A 22,452-nucleotide genomic window follows, 5' to 3' on the forward strand; every position below is an offset into this window, starting at 1 on the left:
AGTACAATGACATGAACATGGCTCACTGCAACCTTCCAGGCTCCAGTGATCCTCCCACCGCAGCCTCCCAAGTAGCTGGGACTACAGGCATGTGCCACCATGCCTGGCTAGCTTTTGTATTTTTCTAGAGAACGTTTCACCATGTTGGCCGGGCTAGTCTGAAACTCCTGGCCTCAAGTGATCCGCCTTCCTTGGCCTCCCAAAGTGCTGGGACTCCAGGCTGCTTATAACTTTTGACTCCCTAAAAACTTCTAAAAGCCTACTAATGACCAGAAGCCTTACTGATAACATAAACAGTTATTTTTATGTTAACACATATTTGGTATGTCGTGTATCTCATATATACTGTATTCTTAGAATAAAGTAAGCTAGAGAAGAGAAAATATTATTGAGAAAATATGAAAATCAGAAAATATTTACTATTCATTAAGTGGAAGTGGGTCATCATATAAAGGTCTTCATCCTCATCATCTTCAAGTTGAGTAGGCTGAGGAAGAAGAGGAGGGGTTGGTCTTACTCTCTCAGGGGTGGCAGAGGGAGAAGAAACTCAGCAGCATAGATGTAAGTGTATTCATATACTTCAAACGCCTGTTGTTCAAGGGTCAAATGTAAAATAAAATTAAATATCCATTAGTTTTTCTAAGGATTTCATGACTTTTTGTTGGTCAGCACTAAGTTACATACTTTTTACATAATTTTTATTAATGTATTTTGAATCTTTTCTCTGATTTACCTTAATTATATTGATTTTACTCTCTAGTGGGAAACTTGCAACTAAAAGCCTCCATGATTAAAGAATAAGTATAATTGTATGATTAAAAATACATGTAGATTGTTTTGGGGCTGCTGTTTTTTAAATGTCTTATTTATATTAATAGAAAAAAGTAAATCCAGATTTGCAAGTAGAAGTAAAGCCTAGTATTCGAGCAAGAAAGATTCAAGAAGAGAAAATGAGGAAGCAAATGCAGAAGGAGGAGTACTGGCGAAGACGAGAAGAAGAGGAGCGTTGGAGAATGGAAATGAGGTAATATCTTTAACTTTTAATAGCCTGGTAAGTGGTTCAGCCTTTCTTAAAAACTTAGCCATTCTGAGCATGTGACTCCCATTCAAAGCAATCCAGATTTATTTACTTCCAATTTTCACTCTTGAGGAAGATCCTAGGTCTAGGAAAGACATGCATTAAAATTGTTACTGGCTATACTAATATTTTACTGTGGCCTTGGTATTAGAGTTATATGTTTAAGTGGCATCTTTTATAAATTAAACATATGAAGAAATAGTTTCATATTATAAATAAGTGCCTCGGTTTGAAACAAGCAAAATAGACATACATTACCTGATAGAAGTATAAGATTTGATAGATTCTACATGTTAATAATGTCCATAAACTTTAGTGGCTACAGGGAAGGAGAATTGAGAAAACATATTTCAAATATTTATTTATATATATATAAAGATATAAATGTTAAGTTTTATTGAAATATAACATATCTTCTAAACTTATACAGTGACAGAGTTGTGTAACAATCACCACAATCAATTTAGAACAGTTCATCACCCTCAAAAGAAATCACGTACCCATTAACAATAATTCCCCATGTGTCCCACATACCTAGTATCTCCCCCAGCCCCAGCCCTGGACAACCTCTAACCTTTCTGTCTCTATAGATTTGTCTATTCTAGAGATTTAATATAAATGGAGTCATATTAGGTTAATGCAAAAGTAATCGCGGTTTGTGCCAGATGACGATTTGAATTAATAAATTCATTTGGTATAAACCGCGATTATTTTTGCATCAACTTAATACAGTCTATGGTCTTTTGTGTCTGGCACCGTTCACTTAGCATGTTTTCATGGTTCATCGAGATTGTAACATGTATCAGTATTCCATTGTCTTTTATGACTAAATAATACTGAATAATACATCCTTATGTACCACATTTTGTTTATTCGTTCATTAGTTGATGGACATGCAACTTGTTTCCACATTTTGACTATTATGAATATTGCTGCTGTGAATATTTTTGTATAACTTTTAAAATACAGTTTTAGCAGAAACATACCATACACGTATTTTCATAATCCACTTTTTTCATTTACATACCTTCAACTTTAAAAACTAAATTTGGATTATTTTGTTTTTCATGAGGACATAGTAATTTTTGTGCATATGTAAAATTTTCTTCATAACCAATCCTTGTTGTTATTGTTTAGATATTTAGGTAGTTTCCAGTGTTTCCTTATTATAGTTATTAATATATTGACCCTCCTCGAGGCACTTTTTTGTTTCTTTCACCAAGTATGTGAACCTATTGAGGCGATATTACTGCATACATTATCGTTAGTTGCTAATAATAGAATATGGGAAATGGAAATGTTTGAAGGATACTCACATGTCTGCCTATACTGGATAGCATAACTCAGTGGTTCTCAAACTTTTTGGTCTCAGGATCCTTTATCCTCAATTATCAAGGACTCCAAAGAGTCCTTATGTGGGTTATATCTGTCAAGACTTACTGTATTAAAAATTAAAACTGGCCGGGCACAGTTGCTCATGCCTGTAATCCCAACACTTTGGGAGGCTGAGGTGGGTGGATCACCTGAGGTCGGGATTCAAGACCAGCCTGACCAACATGGAGAAATTCCCATCTCTACTAAAAATACAAAATTAGCCGGCGTGGTGGCGCATGCCTGTAATTCCGGCTACTCAGGAGGCTGAGGCAGGAGAATTGCTTGAACCCGGGAAGAGGAGGTTGCGGTGAGGCGAGATCGTGCCATTATACTCCAGCCTGGGCAACAAGAACAAAACTCCGTCTCAAAAAAAAAAAAAATTTAAAACTAAGAAATTTAAATATTTGTTAATTCATTTTAAAATGACATTTTAATTATTTTTTGAAATATGGTTACATGTATATTTGTTAAAATATTACACGATATATTTAATCAATAAAATACAGTAAAAAAATTATTCCACAGAATAGTGGGGAAAGTTATGCTATTTTACATTTTTGTACATCTCTTTAATGTCTGGTTTTAACAGAAGGCAGCAAGATTCTCATGTTTGCTTTTGTGTTCATATGTGGTGAATAACACATGTTGCCTCTGGATAATTTCACTGTACATTTAGAATGAAAGAGCAAGTAAGTGTCTTTAGTATTTATTATGAAAATAATTTTTTTTTTAAAGAGTCTCACTGTGTTGCCGAGGCTGGAGTGCAATGGCACGATCTTGGCTCACTGCACTCTCCACCTCCTGAGTTTAAGTGATTCTCTTGCCTCAGCCTCCCATGTAGTTGGGATTACAGGCACCTGCCATCACGCCTGGCTAATTTTTGCATTTTTAGTAGGGATGGGCTTTCACCAGGTTGACCAGGCTGGTCTCAAACTCCTGGCCTCAAGTGATCTGCCCACCTCGGTCTCCCAAAGTGCTGGAATTACATGTATGAGCCACCACGACTGGCCTTATTGTGAAAATAATTTTGACCCCATGGATCTCCTGAAAGGGTCTCCGGGACCACTTGGTGTCCCTGAATTGCACCTGGAGAACCCCTGCTACAGCTTAATAAAATCTCTACCAATTAAATGTGATAGCCATTTTGTTTCAGTTTGAATTGTTTTCATGTTTGGCTATTTATACTTCTTTTGTGGTAAATTGCCTGTTTTTTCTTATGTGTTGATTTGTACAGACGTTTCTTACGTTGTTATTATTAATAATCCTTTTTTATGGGTTACCTTTAAATAGTTTTTACTATTATGTATGTGTTGGTTTTAATTTTTACACATTTATCAGTTAATGTCCTTTATGAAGTTTCTGCCTTTGTAACATATTGGGAATTCTCTTCTATAGCTAGATTATACAGTGCTTTCCTCTTTCACTGATAATACCAACTATTAAGCATCTCCAGTGTGCCAGGAACTGTATTAGGTAGTGAGCACAAATTGGTAAACAATGGATAAAGGTCCCTGCCCTTATTTGACTTAAACGTTGTTAGCAACAACAGTAAACTATTAGAAACTGAAACGAACAGGATTTTCCAGAACGTTTAAGCTGTTTTTATTCATTTTTTCCTCAAAGCCTAAATAACATAGATAGAAGAATGGTTTCTATCAGTCCCTAGTTGGTTAATCCTAAAAAGCACTGCTGGCTGGGCACGGTGACACACTGCCTGTAATCCCAGCACTTTGGGAGGCCAAGGCGGGCAATCAGTTGAGCCCAGGAGTTTGAGACCAGCCTAGGCAACATGACAAGACCCCGTCTCTACAAAAAATACGAAAATTAGCTGGGCGTGGTGGTGCACACCTGTATTCCCATCTGCTTGGGGGGCTGAGGTGGGAGGATCACCTGATCATGGGAGGTCAAGGCTGTAGAGACCGGTGATCACGCCACTGCAATGGGTGACAGAGTGGGACTCTGCCAATTTAAGGGAAAAAAAAGCACTGCTTATTCCCAACCTGAGGAAATTGGTAGTTTCTGTAATGGTAGTCAGGAAGCGCACTTCTTTCTTATGTGTTAACAGATGACATTAGTAAAACCTTAACCTAATTGTTAACAGAATTTGCTGTAGACACATGGTTTCCCTTGGGAATTATTGTTATCCTAGTTTGAAGTTGAAAATGAGGAAAGAACTGGGAGGGCAGAGGGGAGGAGATGGTAAAAAAAAAAAAAAAAAAGTAGATTTCGCACATGTTGGTCAGTAAAGCAGAGGCTGTACACTAGCTGCCCACATTCTGAGTTCAGCTCAGAGGTGTTATATTTGGTATGCATAGTATTTTGTAATCTGAACCAGCAACCGTGAAGTTTCACAAAAATCCTGATGACCTCAGCAACACAGCCTGTGCAGTAGTCCCTCCTTGTCCAAGGGGGTTACGTTACAAGACCACCAGTGGATACCTAAAATCGCAGGTTGTACCAAACCCTGTATATACTATATGTTTTCCATCTGATAACGGTGTTAGTTACTAAGCAACTAATAGGCTAGTAGGGTGTATACTGTGTGGACATGCTGGACAAAGGGATGATTCATAGGTGGGATGGAGCTAGACAGTGCAAGATTTCATCACACTGCTCAAAATTGCACAAGATTTAAAACTTATGAATTGTTTCTTTCTGGAACGTTCTTTTCTATATTTGTATACTGTGGTTGACCATAGGTAACTGAAACCACGGCGATGAGAATGGTGGGGACTATTGTATTCCCTTATGGCAACAATTAATAGGAGCTGAGTTGCAGCAGCTGTTATCTCTAGCCAGGACAAGTTCTTTACCATAATTCCCAACACCCTTAATGTGTCCCCAACAGTAAGACTGACTATGACTTGCCATTTATCACTGCCTTGCACTGTTTTTCTTCATAGTAGAGACATAGGAAAGAGCATGTTTCTTTGAGGACATGAAGAAAATTCCCAAATGTTGATCTGTGCACTTCAGGTCATTTACTCACAGTGTTGGCCTGCCTCCTTTAGGTGGCATTGGGTTTCTAATTCATACTTAAAGCAGGAGAGAGGTAAGAAACTGAGGTTTCTGATGCCTGTTCTTTTTACTTTTTCCTCAGGCTGAAATTTTCTGCTTTTCATGCTCTCTTTTCTCTTTCATTTACTTCGCAATGAAAGCAAACATGGAAAATCAGATACATTTGGGAAGAAATTTTAGCTAGGCTGATGTTGGTGGGGTTTTTTATTGCTTTTTATGTCACTATTGATGCAAGTTCTTGGGCTGTATTTTTCCTCATATGCTTATAATGTCATTCTTTATGTTTCAGACGTTATGAAGAGGACATGTACTGGAGGAGAATGGAGGAAGAACAACATCATTGGGATGATCGCCGCCGAATGCCAGATGGAGGTTATCCTCATGGTCCTCCAGGCCCATTAGGCCTTCTGGGAGTCCGACCAGGCATGCCTCCTCAGCCTCAGGGGCCTGCAGTGAGTGTCCACGTTGGTGATACAAGGGGTGAAAGTTTGACTGGTTCAACATTAGAAGAAAACAATTTTGGAGGGGCTAGTGTTTAGACTTAATAATCTTGTAATCTTAGTAGTTTTTTTGAGACAGAGTCTTGCTCTGTCGCCCAGGCTGGAGTGCAGTGGCGTGATCTCGGCTCACTGCACGTAACGTGCGCTTCCCAGGTTCAAGCAATTCTCCTGCCTCAGCCTTCCAAGTAACTGGGATTACAGGTGCTCACCAACACACTTGGCTAATTTTTGTATTATTAGTAGAGAGAGAGTTTCGCCACGTTGGCCAGGCTGGTCTTGAACTCCTGACCTCAGGAGATCCGTCCGCCTGGGCCTCCCAAAATGCTGGGATTATAGGCATGAGCCACCTCACCCAGCTTGATACAAGTTTTTTATCTGATTTAGAATCTTTCCTCCATTTTTTATAGGAAGGGAATATGTTTCCTGTGTCTTCTGTGTAAGGACCTCATAGAATTTCTGGGTATCTTTCTTATTTTCAGTATATGCTAAACGGGAACGGAGCTTTTTATGCCAACTGTTCTTTCACATGAGACTCTTGCCTTTGGTTTTCCTTACATGAGCAGGAACAACTAATTTTTTTTCTTGTTTCTTTTCTTATTTTTCCTTTGGAGTGCAGTGGCATGAGCGTAGCTCACCGAAGCCTCAGCTTCCCGAATAGCCGGTACACAGGCATGAGCCTCTATACCTGTCAGGAACAACTGATGTTGAAGGCAACTGCTTTGTATTTAGATTTATTCTTACTGGTCTGGGTGCAGTGGCTCATGCCTATAATCCCAGTACTTTAGGAAGACCAAGGTGAAAGGATGGCTTGGTGCTAGAAGTTCAAGACTAGCCTGGGCAACATGGTGAGACCCAGTGTCTATAAAAATTTTTTTTAATAGAAATTTATTCTTATTTTTCTATTACCAGTGGCTTAGAATCTTTTTTCCTTCTTCCAGTTTTGACCATCTAAAACATACTACTTCTAAATTGAGTGAAAGATAAGGGGTAGATAAAATGGTTTTAAGATAAGCCCCAGAGTTGATGTGTTATTAAGACTATAGGAAAAATCTGCATCTTGAGAGATGCAGAAGCTGGGTAAAAGGGACATCTTGTGTAAGTTCAGTCTACCAAAAACAAGATTTGTTTCTCTATAGAGCAGTTACAAGAAAAAAGTAGACTTCTCTTCTTTAACCTGTTCTCTCATTTATCTTTGCTCAGAGGGTTGGCAGTTGTAAGACTTGAATTACTGAAAGCAAAGAAAGTTTCAGAATCACTGGTTTTTAAGGTTGAGTAAAGAGCATTTTCATAGCTTTAGGTTTATATGTATTATAAATGTTACTTGTTTTGAGGCAAAGTGGGTGTACATGCATGCATGCATGCATACATACATATAGTCTTGATGGTATAACTTTCCATAGTTTGCATTTTCGTTTTTACTGAAATGGAAAAAAGAAGATAAAGGCTTTCTTATTGAAAAGATACAACAAATATGTATAGTTGAAAAATATAATTTGCTTTTGCTCAGGAAACTTTTTTTTAAATTGAGCAACTTTGTTTCTCTGTAGCCCTTACGTCGTCCTGACTCATCTGATGACCGTTATGTAATGACAAAACATGCCACCATTTATCCAACTGAAGAGGAGTTACAGGCAGTTCAGAAAATTGTTTCTATTACTGAACGTGCTTTAAAACTCGTTTCAGACAGTTTGTCTGAACATGAGAAGAACAAGAACAAAGAGGGAGATGATAAGAAAGAGGGAGGTAAAGACAGGTGTGTTTTGAAAGTTATTTACCATGTGTAATTTTGGTTTTTCTTATGTGGACTTCTTACATTTGAAATATAGCTTATGACTGGTAACTCTGGTGTGAGTTCTGTGTTTTAACCATGCCTGTGTTCGATATTTCATGTATTCTGCAGCTGCTTGCAAAAATAGAAATACACAAGTTCCATGGACACATGTAGTGTCTAACCTTGTAATTGTACTCATTTTAAGTTTATATAAACTATTTTGAGTCTATTTCAAAGCAGCCATTATAGTTTTACAGTTGTACTCAGCTGCTGTTTTTCTGTTCTTATTTGTTTGTTGCTTCTGCCCCACACTCAGTCTTTGTTTTAATAACTATTTCCTTAAAGCACTGACTGTAAAGCATGATTAAGCCTAAGCTTTAGTAATGTCTTTATGTCAAGTTTGCATTATTAGCTGTAACTTTTTATTTTCCTTTTACCATTTGGAAATATTTTTGTATTACATTAAACATAACTCTTATTATTCTGACTTGTGAAATAAGAAACAGAAGTGTTAATGTCCATTGCTTTGCAGTTGTCTTTCTGTAAAGAACTTAGCTCTTTATTATTATTTTTTTTTATCCACATTGCTTAAATGAAGTATAGTTCTAAAAATGCTGGATGTCTTTCTACTGCGGTTGATGGAAATTTTAATGGTACAAAAGTTATTTCACTTACTATTGTATGTTTACAGAATATCATGCTTCCGGTTAAGCAGAGAAATATCATAATATTTTATTTTACTGCAGAGCTTTGAAAGGAGTTTTGCGAGTGGGAGTATTGGCAAAAGGATTACTTCTCCGAGGAGATAGAAATGTCAACCTTGTTTTGCTGTGCTCAGAGAAACCTTCAAAGACATTATTAAGCCGTATTGCAGAAAACCTACCCAAACAGCTTGCTGTAAGTATTATGGAAATGTTCATTTTTACCCCTTGTCTGGTTCAGAAGTTTTTGGCGGGACTGACTGTGCTTCGGTTTAAACCTAAGCCAGCCTTTAAAATTTTGGCTTGACTTTCTGTATTGAGTTTTTTTTGTTTGATTGTGCAAACTGATGAAACTATTTTCTACTTCATCTTTTTTAGGTTTTATAGTGATTATATTTGGCATGAAGCCATCTTGCTGATTTATTTAAAAATGTAAAATTGCAGCATATGCCTTCCTTCTCTTGTTCTTTTTCCAAGACTTGAATCATAAGAAGGCAGTTGTTAGGACAAAGTGATTTTTTTTTAAAAAAATCCCATGTGTGGCAAGGTTAAATTTTTTTAATTCATGAATCTCTTGCCTATTTAGTTTAATGCTTTTAATAAAATATAGTAACTAAAATAGTCTTTCTGATTTTAATTTCCCCAGTTTTATTGTGAATATTTTCAGTTTTCTACATGTTTATAATGGTAGGAAATACTTCTCGTCTCCATCCAGCAAAACATGGCAATGCAAAACTAATAATTTTATTTGGGTCCTACAAAAACAAACTTTTTTTAAGCTTAAATTTATAAAAATTTTATATATTAGCTTGTCAGAATGACTGAGATTTAAAATAGTGATTCCTTTAATAATTGAGGGTATAAAACTCGCAATTTAATAAAGCATTCTAAATTCAAGGAATCAGCTTTCATTGGTAACATGTATTCTACAGTAGTGAATTAGAACAGTACCTTACTGTAGCAGAGCAACTGATGACAAAAGGGACAATGAAGCACACTATTAAACTTAAAACTCTGACAACTCTGCACTTACTGTTGCTTGTTTTATATTACCATTATTCCAGATGGGAAATTTTTTATTGTAGATGAGTCTTTTTTTTTAATTATCGGGAGCCAGGAGAATTAGCTTTGTTGTGTGTTTACTTCTTACTCCTGTTGAGGCTGCTAGGGCAATGAAGGGGGAAAATAAAAGGTTTGGAAGCCTTGGAAGAATCATAGAATTTGCGAGAAACATCTTGATCCTAATTGTGGTGTTTAGTAAAACTGCAAACCAAGGAATATATCATAACTAAATAACTAACAACCAGTTAAGCTAAAAGTGGAATACTCTTCAAACCCACCTATATAAGTGGATAAGCAAGTGAAATAAAATTAATTTATAGTTAATTTATACTATAGTAAGTGCTTTATATAGTTGATTCATTTAATCTTCCAGCCACCCTATAGGTTAGGTACAATTATTTTCTCCATCTTACAGAAATAGGTGCAGGATAGTTAAATAATTTGTCTATCATCGCATCACTGTAAAGTATCAGAGCTAGGATTTAAACCTAGATACTATACTGGAAATACTGTATGTAGTTTCTGTAGAGTCTTCATTTGTTCGTATAAAATGGAGCTTATTACGTGTCTACCAAATTACAGCAAATCCTGGTTTTTCTGGATATTGACTGAGACTTTCTGCTCCCTGATAAAATGTGTATTTCACAGAAAATGTACAATATGGGAATAAATTGTAGCTCCTATTAAGGTCAGGTAGCTATTTTAGCTTCATTCAAATTATGCAAATATATGTTATAAATATGGCAGTGTTTCTTTTATCCAAGAATTTATTATCTAAGAGAGACATACCTATGTACAAATAACTCAAAATACAAACAATGGTAAATATTAGTTCAACACAGAATTCTGAAAGTAGGGAGTAAGACTAATAATACTGGCATGTATGGCAGGGCTTCCTAGAAGGAGCAGTATATAATCTAGTCCTCATATAGAATGGTTAGGGTAGTAAGAGAGTGAAAGAGCCATAATGAAAGTGCTTTTGTTTGTTAACACAACAGATCCAATCCAATTTGTTTCTTATCATCTTCATTACACAGGTTATAAGCCCTGAGAAGTATGACATAAAATGTGCTGTATCTGAAGCGGCAATAATTTTGAATTCATGTGTGGAACCCAAAATGCAAGTCACTATCACACTGACATCTCCAATTATTCGAGAAGAGAACATGAGGGAAGGAGGTTGGAAAGCCATTAAACTTTCTACTTTCTATTAACTTTTTTTTTTCATTTATCTACTCTTTAAGATGGCATTAAGCCCTAGAAGGCAACATGCTGGCATTACACGTGAATTTGATAGATTTGACTTATTTAGCAACCGGTTTTGCCTAAGATAATTTCCCACAGAGTAAATGCTCTTTTTAGTGATGTATTTTTATATAAAACACTATGGTATGATTGATTTTCTTGATTTCTTTCTTTTCTTGCTAACCTCAGATTTCTGGAAAAAAACTTCAAAATTATTTTTACTGGCATAGTCAATGCATGAAAAAATGGTTTTAAAATGTTGCTAGTGACTAGGGGGACACAACTTTAAGTTGGATTAAGAAGTTTTTGCTCTTGCCTTGTCTTACAAAAAAGACAAGAGTTTTCACAAACAAAATTGGCTAAGTATTCGTAACACATTTTAAAGAGGCATTTTTATATATATAATAATGGATTTGGCTTGTCCTGTGGTAAATATTTCTAGTTCTCTGAGGTTGCTCTTTGGCTTGGAGCGCTTTCATAAATGCAGAACATCCTAAAGCAGGAGGATTTGGACATTTGACCCTAATATCACACTTGAGATACTGAAAAATAAACTGTGTAAATGTAGATAGTGAGTCACAGCACAATTCAGGGTTTTTAAACTTAATTTACAACTATAGAATATGAAATCCTGCTGGTGCCAGCAATGTTGCTTTAGGGACTATTCTGTAACATTTTCAAAGCTTCAAAAGCTTTTAAGCTGAAAAGCATGATCAGTGTCTGCAGTATGTTGGTTCTGTTGTTTTATGGGTCAGATAAAATTTACTTTGTTTCCTTTCATGTTTTTATACATCTTGTTGAGTATGGAATAACAGTCTACACTAATATTTCTTTGTGATACAGGTTGAGGAGGAAGAGGGTACTACATACTTAATATTAAAATTGATTTGTATAAAATAGCATCAGTAGTCTCTCAATTACTGTTTCTTTAAATTTGTTTGCTTATAACAAAGCAATTTTTTAAGACACTGGGCTTTTCACAACCCAGGAAAAGAACATTTTACCAAAAATGTCATTGGGAGCTATGTCTAATTTTACATACTTTGCATGTATACCATAATCAGATGATATTTATATCTTAAGCTTTGCATCTTAAATGAGTTTTGTGTAAAGGATTTTCTTACGTGAACGTGAGTTTCTACTCAAGGTCTGGCCATGGGTGTTGCTGGAGAAACAGTTCCTGAGTCAATCTGGTCAGGTCGTATACAGCATATGGGATTTGATAAAACTAATATGATACATTATAAATGTTGCTATATTTAGTGTAAAGTGATAACCATTTAACTTTATTTCAGAATACATTTTGTTCAGTTATATTTAGACTTAATTAAATTTATACAGTATCAAGCCATTTTATGTTGTAAAAGTCTAAAGTGAATAGTATCATATTTGCAGTAAATTATTTGATAACCTATCCCTTCTAAAGGAAACAAAATTATATTTTTGTCTGACCCAGACTTGAGTTAGAATTATTGTTCTGAATTTCATAAATATTATGATGAGGAAAATGGTCAGTCCAAAATGGAAAGATTTTGCTTCAAGACACTGAGCTGAAAAGTTGGATGTGCCAAAGTGTAGAAACACTGATAGTGTTCCTTGCTGCAGATAACTGCAGTAAACCATGTCTTTAGCTTCATTATGAAGATTGCTTCTTTCTTGCTGCAGAATAACGGTATGTATTCTCTCTCACTGCAGCTCCCAGTGCTCTGTGTCTTAAAATCATTTAAAGCCTATAGCTTGCTTTGGGGAGTTAGTACAGGGGTTAAGGAAGGCTTTGCCGGAAGAACAATTGTAAATCATGAGAGTTACTACTTGCGCAATGTGTGGTAGTCTCTTTAATGCATAATGGTCCTTTTTAATACCAAAAATTAATTAATAAAGGAAATGATTACATTGTCCAAATAACTGTTAAACGCATGACAGATCTGTTTTATGATACTGTGTTTGACAGTTAAACATTAAGTAAACATTTAATTGACTTTAAGCTTGAAATGTTCAGAATGCTCTAACCCTTGCTACAGAATCTTTTCTGCAGCAAGTTAAGTATTTTGTGTGTTTTTTCCCACCTGTAGCTTATCAGGCCCGGTCCAAAGCCTTCTAGCAGAGGGGATTGATCCTGTCAGGGGTTGCTGCCAAGACATCGGAAGGATTTTTGACCAAGGTTTTCAAAAGCTCAGTGTCACATCTGCCATTTGATAAAGGAGGGATTTTGGATGCAGAGCCTGGCATTTATTGTCCTTTGTGTGGCTGTTTTGTTTGTTTTGTCTTTGTCTCTTCTAGAATTGAGCAGTGTTCACACTAGTTTTTAAATGGTTGAGTGGGTTATATATTTTACATGACCATGTTAATTTGAATTAATATATTCCCATTAACGTTTAATCTTAAAATAGTGTGGACACAGCATGTCTTCTAATTGGTGATTAACCCCTTAAAATCTATGAAATACATTCACATAGAATAAGAATTAGCATTTTGTTTTTATAAATTAACTGATTTTTTTTTGCTTTGTTAACTGGGTGTTAGGCAACAAGTATGATTTTAGCAGAATATAAGGGGTTAATCTACTTGAAATAGAAAATGGGTACAAAAATCCACACTAAATTTAACAAAAATTTTCTACTTATAGCTGTAATTTGTTTTTAAATTGCAATAGGTATTAGCTGGGCGTGGTGGCGAGTGCCTATAATCCCAGCTACTTGGGAGGCTGAGGCAGGAGAATTGCTTGAACCCAGAAGGTGTAGGTTGCAGTGAGCCGAGATCATGCCATTGCACTCTGGCCTGGGCGACAAGAGTGAAACTCCATCTCAAAGAAAAAAAAAATTGCAATAGGTGTCTTGGCATCTTTGAATTTATATCATGAATTACAATTTCCAAAGTTATGAATGCTTATGTGCAAAACAAAATTTTCTTGCATATTGGAGGAAATAAAATTGTGAATTAACATTAGAAATTTAGAAACATTTTAGAGATTGCACATTGTCACCTATTTGCATTCTAGCTTTAGCAAATGTAAGTAAATAAGGGACATAGAAAGAGGTTCTTTAGCATGTTATAATACTGCTTTGGGGAAGTCAGCTTTTTCTTTTTTGTGTGTGTGAGGGGTTTTGTTTTGTTTTGCTTTGTTTTTGAGACAGTCACTCTGTCACCCAGGCTGGAGTGCAGCAGCACAATCTCGGCTCACTGCAACCTCCACCTCCCAGGTTCAAGCAATTCTCATGCCTCAGCCTCCCAAGTAGCTGAGGAGCTGGGACCACAGGCATGTGCCACGACACCCAGCTAATTTTTGTATTTTTGAGTAGGAATGGAGTTTCACCATGTTGGCCGGGCTGGTCTCGAACTCACTACCTCAGATGATCCACCTGCCTCAGCCTCCCAAAGTGCTAGGATTACAGGCATGAGCCACTGCACCTGGCCCTTTTTTCTTTTTTAAAACTTCATAGTTAGCTGTCTCTTGTGTCCCTTTTCTTTATCTATTCCTGACAGAATAGTTCATTTCTTATGTTCAGGTTATTTCTAGGTTCAATAGTTGGTCTTATAAGTTTTGAGAGTACTAATATTTTTGTCTTGATAACTTCTTTTTAGCACCAAATTCCACTTTTAGTATTTATTCTCAAAATGTCACACAGTTTTCCTTGATTATCTGTCTTTCCTCTAAATATGTCTTCTGAAGAATCTGTGTCCATCTGATTACTCGAGGAGTAAAAAACTAAGAAAAAGAAACCTTAGACAGAGAATAGAATTCTCTATCAGTTTCAAAATATGTTTTTTATATGTCATCTACTCAAAATAAGAACAAGTTATCCTTTAAGATATCTGAATGCTTATGAGATATGAGTAACTTGACCAGAACTGCAGCTAGCACTCTTAAGATAATTAACTTTTTCATACTTTTATCATGTATTTTTTCGTCCATATTCATTTTATATACTCGATTATTAAACTGTATTCTAAATGCCCCATAATTTCCAAAGGACTATTATATTTAATAGATTATATAATTTTTCTATATTGAGAAAATATTCATACTATTTAAATCACTGAGAGCTGTGAATTAGATTGGAATAATTGCCATTTGCTTACTAATAGCTTGATTAGCAGATTTGCTGTTAATATACACATTTTACAGATGTTTAGATGGATATAAAGATAGCCCTTTGTCTACTTTTATGAATGATATATTAATGTAAAGTTAACTTCTTGTCCTGGTTTAGTTTCATATATTCTCAAGTTTTGTGTAGCTCATTTATGTTTTAATCAGCTTAAAGACCCTACACATCTATCATCACAGGATGCTGTTTGTTGCATCTTTTCCACTCTTAATTCTGTTTAACCATACTAGTTCCTATTCGCTGTTCTGCTTGCCTATTGTTTCTCTTTTATCATTTTTTGAAATACTTTATGGGAACTTTAAATTTTAAAGGGCATTTCATACTCTCTGATAACGAAAATTTTCATGCGGAAGGGAGAGCATTAAACTTTTAGAAATGCCTGTTTTGGGCCGGGCACAGTGGCTCACGCCTGTAATCCTAGCACTTTGGGAGGCCGAGGCGGGTGTATCACTTGAGGTCAGGAGTTAAAAACCAGCCTGGCCAACATGGTGAAACTTCGTCTCTACTAAAAATACAAAAAATTAGCCTGGTGTGGTGGTGCACACCTGTAATCCCAGCTACTTGGGAGGCTGAGACAGGAGAATCGCTTGAACCCAGGAGGCCGAGGTTGCAGTGATCTGAGATCGTGCACTCCAGCCTGGGGGACAGAGTGACACTCCGTCTCAAAAAAAAAAAAAGAAATGCCTGTTTTGGATTCTTCATTTTTTTTCTATAACTATATTGAGCATTCTATATTTATCATCAGTTCTTTGTTATATTAGCTCCAGAATAACTTATGACCATTTAGAGTACTGAACAAACTCAGTAGTTTATTGTACATACTCATTTATTAAGGTGGATTTTTGTGTTCCCTCTTGTCTTGTTGTCTTTGTGCTAGTGCACTGTGTCCAGTAATCTTTCCTTCAGATTTCGTTTTGGTGGGTAGGGTTTATATTTCCAGAAATTGTTTTATTATATTACTAAATTAATAAGTTAACCTTTTGTTCCTCATATTGGATTATGTAAATTTATTGAAAATAACTCCGTGGATATATTAAAATGCCAACAAGCTCTCAAATGGCTCATGTGACACTGATGCTACCTTAAGGAAGTGTCTTGCTCACCTGGTCAAACACCCATTCCTCACTGCATTTTGCCAATTCAATCCATTTTAGATGTAACCTCGGGTATGGTGAAAGACCCACCGGACGTCTTGGACAGGCAAAAATGCCTTGACGCTCTGGCTGCTCTACGCCACGCTAAGTGGTTCCAGGTTCGGAACATCATTTTACTTTTTTCTTGTAGCCTTATGAGAGAGTAGTTCAGTACAACATGTTTAACTGTGCTTAAACATTTCAAAAGACTGCCCAAGCAATACTATTTTAAATTAAATATCAGAAAATATGTTAACATAGAAAGCTGGGTATGATGATCTGCATATTGCAGTTATTATTAATTTGACAATGAACTTAGGTTTGGGGAGTGTTTTGTAGTTGGGGTTTTTTTATTTTTTATTTTTAGTGGCTATATTTAAAGTTGACTTGTTTAGGAACATCACATGTTTGTGTATATATATTATATTCCATAAGGCTGCAGATTAACTTTGCTTTAAATAATGGAATATGTGTTTAAAGCTTTGTGTATAGTTTTAAGATTTTTTTCCCCCTCTTTCTCTAAGTTAATAAGTGTAGGGAGTGAAAGGTGAGGAAGCAGCTGTTTGGTTTAGTGACTTTGCAGTCATGCAAAGGCACAGAAGGGAAACCAAACAGATTTCCTTAACCTTTCAGTCCCTAGACAAACTTTTTAGCTCTTTACTTTTTCTTTTATTTCTAATATAGGCAGACTTTTTTTTTTAAGTTTACTGTTTTAAATGAACACAGGTCAAGGTTCACAGGGGATCAAGAAATATTATTCTTGTATAATCTGTTTACTTTGACCTAAATACCAGCTTTTAAATACTAACCCTGGCATAAAATACTGCTGTAAATGGCAGCTCATTGAATCCAATTTTAAGTGTGATTGTTTTTGTTTTTATCTGAGCTTCCATTGAACGGTGGTATTTTAACTTTTTTTCATCAAGGGATATATTCAGTATTTCTAAGATTAATTCAATTGGTTTTTGTGTTGCTCTCAAGGCTAGAGCTAATGGTCTGCAGTCCTGTGTGATTATCATACGCATTCTTCGAGACCTCTGTCAGCGAGTTCCAACTTGGTCTGATTTTCCAAGCTGGGTAAGTAGTATGTAACTGTATGGTGTAAAAACATGTAGGAAATAATTCTGCAGTTTTTATCCTCTCAGTTTACATGTAATTATCAGCCTTATTTGCATTTACTAAATATAGTTTTTTTTTCTGATGAAAAATCCTGGGGGAGTCTTAGAATGTTTAATTTTCTCAGATGTGACTAATTAAAGAATTTTCATTGATGTTTCTCTTTGTGTGTTTTTTTCTTTTTGCTGTTTTCACAGTGTTTTTTTTTTAATATTACAGCATTTATTAGTTGGCTTTTACATATAATATACAAATGTATAAAGAAGACTTTGAAGAACTGTTAATCTCCTTATGCAGGGACATTTTTTAAAATAATGTATGTGGTTGGGAACTGTAAAAATTCAGAAATATATATTATTCAAAAATAATACAAAAAATAGGAGATTCAGTAACGCAGAAAGCTACAAAATAACCAAAAGCCTTCTTATTTAAAGGCAGATTATCTTAACAATCTGCTATGATTTCTTCTAGGAGAAAAAAATTATACCTATATACAGTATATGTTTCTATCTTTATGTACATTACTGTTTGAAACTTTGATTCCTGAAGAGCAAGAATTCAGATAGACAGGGATTCATCAAAAAATAAAACAACCTATTGACTCCAGAGTTTAATTAATGAGAGTTAATAGGCAAGATTACCTTAGTTCTTTTTTTTAATCTTTTTTAACAAAAGCATGGCCTTGCTATCACAGTTTAAAACTGTACAATTTAAAACTTTCTTAACAAATCTCATCTTAGAGTTCTTTGAAAAGGCAGTCACATCTGCATTCTTTCTATGGACATGCCATATTTTATTCAACTTACATTCATTTGATAGACATTTAGGTTTACAATCTTTTGCTATTAAATCCTTATTATACCTCATTGTATATATTGTTGTCAAGCTTTTGAGGGCGGAATAAATTGCTAGGGCTGAAATATCAAGGTTAAAGAACATGTACTAATTGTTCACCAGAAGGTTGGGTCATTGAAAATTTCAAAAAAACTATTAGACTAATTATATTCTTTACACTGTCATAGTTCTGGGATATTATCACACTTCTTAATAGTTAACAATATGATAGGCAAAATATGGTATTCACCAAGCACAGTGGCTCATGCCTGTAATCCCAACACTTTGGGAGGCCGAGGCGGGCGGATCACTGAGGTCAGGAGTTCGAGACCAGCCTGGCCAACATAGTGAAACCTCGTCTCTACTAATAATACAACAATTAGCTGGGCATGGTGGCGGGCACCTGTAATCCAAGCTACTCGGGAGGCTGAGGCAGGAGAGGAGAATCACTTGAACCCGGGAGGCGGAGGTTGCAGTGAGCCGAGATTGTGCCACTATCTCTAGTCTGGGTGACAGAGTGAGACTTCATCTCAAAAATATATATATATGCTATCTAATTTTTTGTATTTCTTTAATTGCGTAATGGTTGGCATTTGTAATTGTTTTTTTCTTAACTGCCAGTTTCTTATTCATCATTTTATTATAGTAATTCTTTTTACAATAATTAGCCTTTACCTGTGTTGGAAATTGTGTTCTCCAGTTTTTCATCTACTTTTCAGCTTTATGATGATTTTTGCTATATGAAAGTTACCACATTTTGCCGGGCACGGTGGCTCACGCCTGTAATTCCAGCACTTTGGGAGGCCGAGGCGGGTGGATCACAAGGTCGGAAGATCAAGACTGCCCTGACCAACATGCACACCTGTAATCCCAGCTACTCAGGAGGCTGAGGCAGGAGAATCGCTTGAACCTGGGAGGCAGAGGTTGCAGTGAGCCGAGATCACACCACTGCACTCCAGCCTGGCAACAGAGCAAGATCCTGTCTCGAAAGAAAGAGAGAGAGGAGAGAGAGAGAGAGAGAGAAAGAGAAATAAAGAAAGAGAAGGAAAGTTACCACTTTTTTTTTTTTTTTTTTTTTTTTTTTTTCCAGATGGAGTCTTGCTCTGTTGCCCAGGCTGGAGTGCAGTGGCACGATCTCAGCTCACTGCAAGCTCCGCCTCCCAGGTTCTTGCCATTCTCCTTCCTCAGCCTCCGAGTAGCTGGGACTACAGGCGCCTGCCACCACGCCCGGCTAAATTTTTTGTATTTTTAGTAGAGACAGGGTTTTTTTTCAGACAGCTTGTTGCCCAGGCTAGAGTGTAGTGGCATGATCTCAGCTCACTGCAGCCTTTGCCTCCCGGGTTCAAGCGATTCTCCTGCCTCCGTTTTGCAAGTAGCTGGGATTACAGGCAGGGGCCACCACGCCCTGCTAATAATTTGTTTTTTTAGTAGAGATGGAGTTTCATCATGTTGGTCTCAAACTGCTAACCTTGGGTGATCTGCCCTCCTTGGCCTCCCAAACTGCTGGGATTATAGGCCTGAGCCCCACTGTACCTGGCATTAAATTTTGATTCATTAATTTTTTTTTATCATTTCTGGATTTTGTATTCTGACAAATTAGTTCACACCTGCTTTCTTTTTTTTTCTTTTTTTTGACACAGAGTCTCGCTCTGTCACCCAGGCTGGAGTGCAGTGGCAGCTGTAGTACAGTACGGCTATCTCAGCTCACTACACACTACAGGCATGCGCCACCAAACCTGGCTAATTTTTGTATATTTTAATAGAAACGGGGTTTCACCATATTGGCCAAGCTGGTTTCAAACTCCTGACCTTGTGATCCACCTGCCTTGGCCTCCCAAAATGCTGGGATTATAGGCATGAGCCACTGTGCCTGGCACATCTCCTTTGTTTTAGAGCTTTTTTTTCATCGAATTTTATTTTCTGTAGATATGTATATGTAAATTTAAATACATAACAAAATTTTTGGTAGGATATATTCTAATTTACAGTAGTGATTATTTCTGAGGAGTGGGAGGAAGAGATGACTAGTATAGAGACCTGTAATGTTTAATTTTTACCAGGATAAATTATACATGTGCATTACTTAAAAACTAATTTAAAACTGGGCATGGTGGCTCATGCCTGTAATCCCAGCACTTTAGGAGGCCGAGGCGGGTGGATCACAAGGTCAGGAGTTCAAGACCAGCCTGGCCAAGGTGGTGAAACCCCATCTCTACTAAAAACACAAAAAATTAGCCAGGCTCGGTGGCAGACGCCTGTAATCCCAGCTACTCGGGAGGCTGAGGCAGGAGAATCGCTTGAACTCAGAGGGCGGAGGTTGCAGTGAGCCGAGATCGTGCCACTGTACTCCAGCCTGGGTGACATAGTGAGACTCCGTCTCAAAAAAAAAAAAAAACTAATTTAAAAACTATAAATCGATAGATCAAAGATCAACCAGTCATGGTCTAGTGGCTCATGCCTGTAATCCCATTATTTGAGAGGCCCGAGGCAGGAGGATCGCTTGAGTCCCAGAGTTGGAGACCAGCTTGGGCAACATGGTGAAACCCTTTCTCTGGAAAAGATAGAAAAATTAGCCCGGCATGGTGGCATGTGCTTGTGGTTTCAGCTACTGGAGAGACTGAAGTGGGAAGATCTATTGAGCCCAGGTCAAGTCTACAGTGAGCCATGATTGTGCCATGGCACTCCAGCCTGGGTGACAGAATGAGACCTTATCTCTTTTTTTTTCTTTGAGACATATCTACAAATGATATTTTGCCTTCTTTCCAATACTTGTTTTTCTATTTTAATTAAAAGATAATTCTAGAGTAACAAATACGGAATAAAAGAAATACTGCTTGACATGTATGATACGTTCCTGATTGTATTAAAAATGTTTCTGGTCTATAAACTGTATTAAGCATGACGGTATATAGCCTTTTATTTGAGATATTTACTTGTCATGTTGAATTATCAATCTTTTTCCAGTTTAAGTAATTTTTGAATCAGTAACGGAAGTTGAACTTTCATCAATTTTTTAAGTCTTATTAACATGAATGTATAGTTTTTCTCCTTCAACCTTTTAATACTGTGTAAATAGATTTCTTCATTTTGAGCTACCTTTGCATTCTGGGAATGATTCTTCATACATACGAGAATGGTGTTGTAATGAACTCTTAAGTTCTGCTTGCCAATAGTTTAAGAATTTCTCAGTGACATGAAACAAATTTTTTATGTTTTGTTTCTGTGCTCTTTGTCAAATTTAGAAGCAGTGATCACTAACTCTGTAAAAATAATTTGGAAGCTTTTCTTTGTTTAAACTCTGAAGCAGTTTTAGTAGCATCAAAACTTTGTTTCTTGTCAGTTTATAAAAATTTATGTGACATCATCACTTCCCAATTCCTTTTAAGGGAATAGTGTTTTCTCAATTTCTTCTATTGTAATTAGTCTCTCTCTGGTGGTTAATTTTGGCAATTTATATTTCCTTTAAAAAAATCAACCCATTCAATAGAGTTACGCTATTTTAGGATTTTTTTTTGCTTGTTTGTTTGTTTGTTTGCTTTTAATTCTTCCTTGTGTCATTGATTAGACTAGCCAGTAAAGTATTTGCCAGATGGGAGCAAAATAACAATGTGGGTGTTTCAGTATTTAGGTGTTTGGAATTTATTAGATTCTTAATAGATTTTAAATACAATAATTTGTAGGCATTGTATAGCTTCAAATTTTATTTATTTATTTATTTATTTATTTATTTTTGAAATGGAGTCTCGCTCTGTACCCCAGCCTGGAGTGCAGCAGTGCTTTCTTGGCTCACTGCAACCTCCATCTCCCAGGTTCAAGCGATTCTCCTGCCTCAGCCTCCCGAGTAGCTAGGATTACAGGCATGCACCACCACGCCTGGCTGATTGTATTTTTAGTAGAGACAGAGTTTCATCATGTTGGCCAGGGTAGTCTAGAACTCCTGACCTCAAGTGATCCGCCCACCTTGGCCTCACAAGTTGCTGGGATTACAGGCGTGAGCCACCGTGCCCGTCCCAAATTTTAAAAATGTATGGAAATACAAGCATTGTACATCATGATCCTGCTTCCTGCTTTCTTAAACTTTGGTCCCCTCTACCCACCCAGGGTGTCCTTGAAGCTATCTCTGTTGTAGTAAGTCCACATTGTTACTTGTATGAATAGACTCTCAAGACCACTGCATCTGGGCCACTCTTGCAGTCTGGATTTTCAGCACTGCAGATTGGTCCTACCCAGGCCTTCTTTGAGAGAGTCACCCATGCACTTCACAGGGTGTGTTCTTCTTTGAGGGTAGAGAGCCGTAAGAACTGAGAAGAAAAGAGAATGCACAGGTCAAAGGAATTGAAGGAGCATTGGCCATGGCAGGGAAAATGATTGTGAAGAAAGTCAAAAGTGAAAAAAGCTGCTGGCTGATCTTTGAAATCATTTACATATAACAACAAATACATTAGTATTTTGGTACTTTAAAAAAAAACACCAAAATGTCAGTATTTTGACATTTAAAATTCGCTCCTAGT

At 36.6% G+C, this 22,452-nt stretch overlaps 1 protein-coding gene and 1 non-coding gene across 3 annotated transcripts in view; both read left to right on the plus strand.

The window, feature by feature from the left end:
• Positions 1-22,452, plus strand: part of ZFR (zinc finger RNA binding protein) — a 91,243-nt gene that overhangs the window by 49,474 nt on the left and 19,317 nt on the right. Inside the window, exons 11-17 of one of the 2 annotated variants that reach the window (XM_016953476.4) lie at positions 879-1,024; positions 5,760-5,922; positions 7,518-7,723; positions 8,488-8,638; positions 10,542-10,683; positions 16,013-16,110; positions 16,973-17,068. In XM_016953476.4, the coding sequence (XP_016808965.1) occupies positions 879-1,024; positions 5,760-5,922; positions 7,518-7,723; positions 8,488-8,638; positions 10,542-10,683; positions 16,013-16,110; positions 16,973-17,068 (1,002 nt within the window). The remainder of the gene's footprint in view (positions 1-878; positions 1,025-5,759; positions 5,923-7,517; positions 7,724-8,487; positions 8,639-10,541; positions 10,684-16,012; positions 16,111-16,972; positions 17,069-22,452) is intronic. The other variant, XR_010156931.1, reaches the window with a different exon arrangement.
• On the plus strand, positions 1,705-1,801 carry MIR579 (microRNA mir-579). The gene has a single exon (NR_035919.1). It is a non-coding gene; the product is annotated as a microRNA mir-579 (primary transcript).

The sequence above is a fragment of the Pan troglodytes genome, chromosome 4 (assembly GCF_028858775.2).
Source record: "Pan troglodytes isolate AG18354 chromosome 4, NHGRI_mPanTro3-v2.0_pri, whole genome shotgun sequence".
Taxonomy (NCBI): Eukaryota; Metazoa; Chordata; class Mammalia; order Primates; family Hominidae; genus Pan; species Pan troglodytes.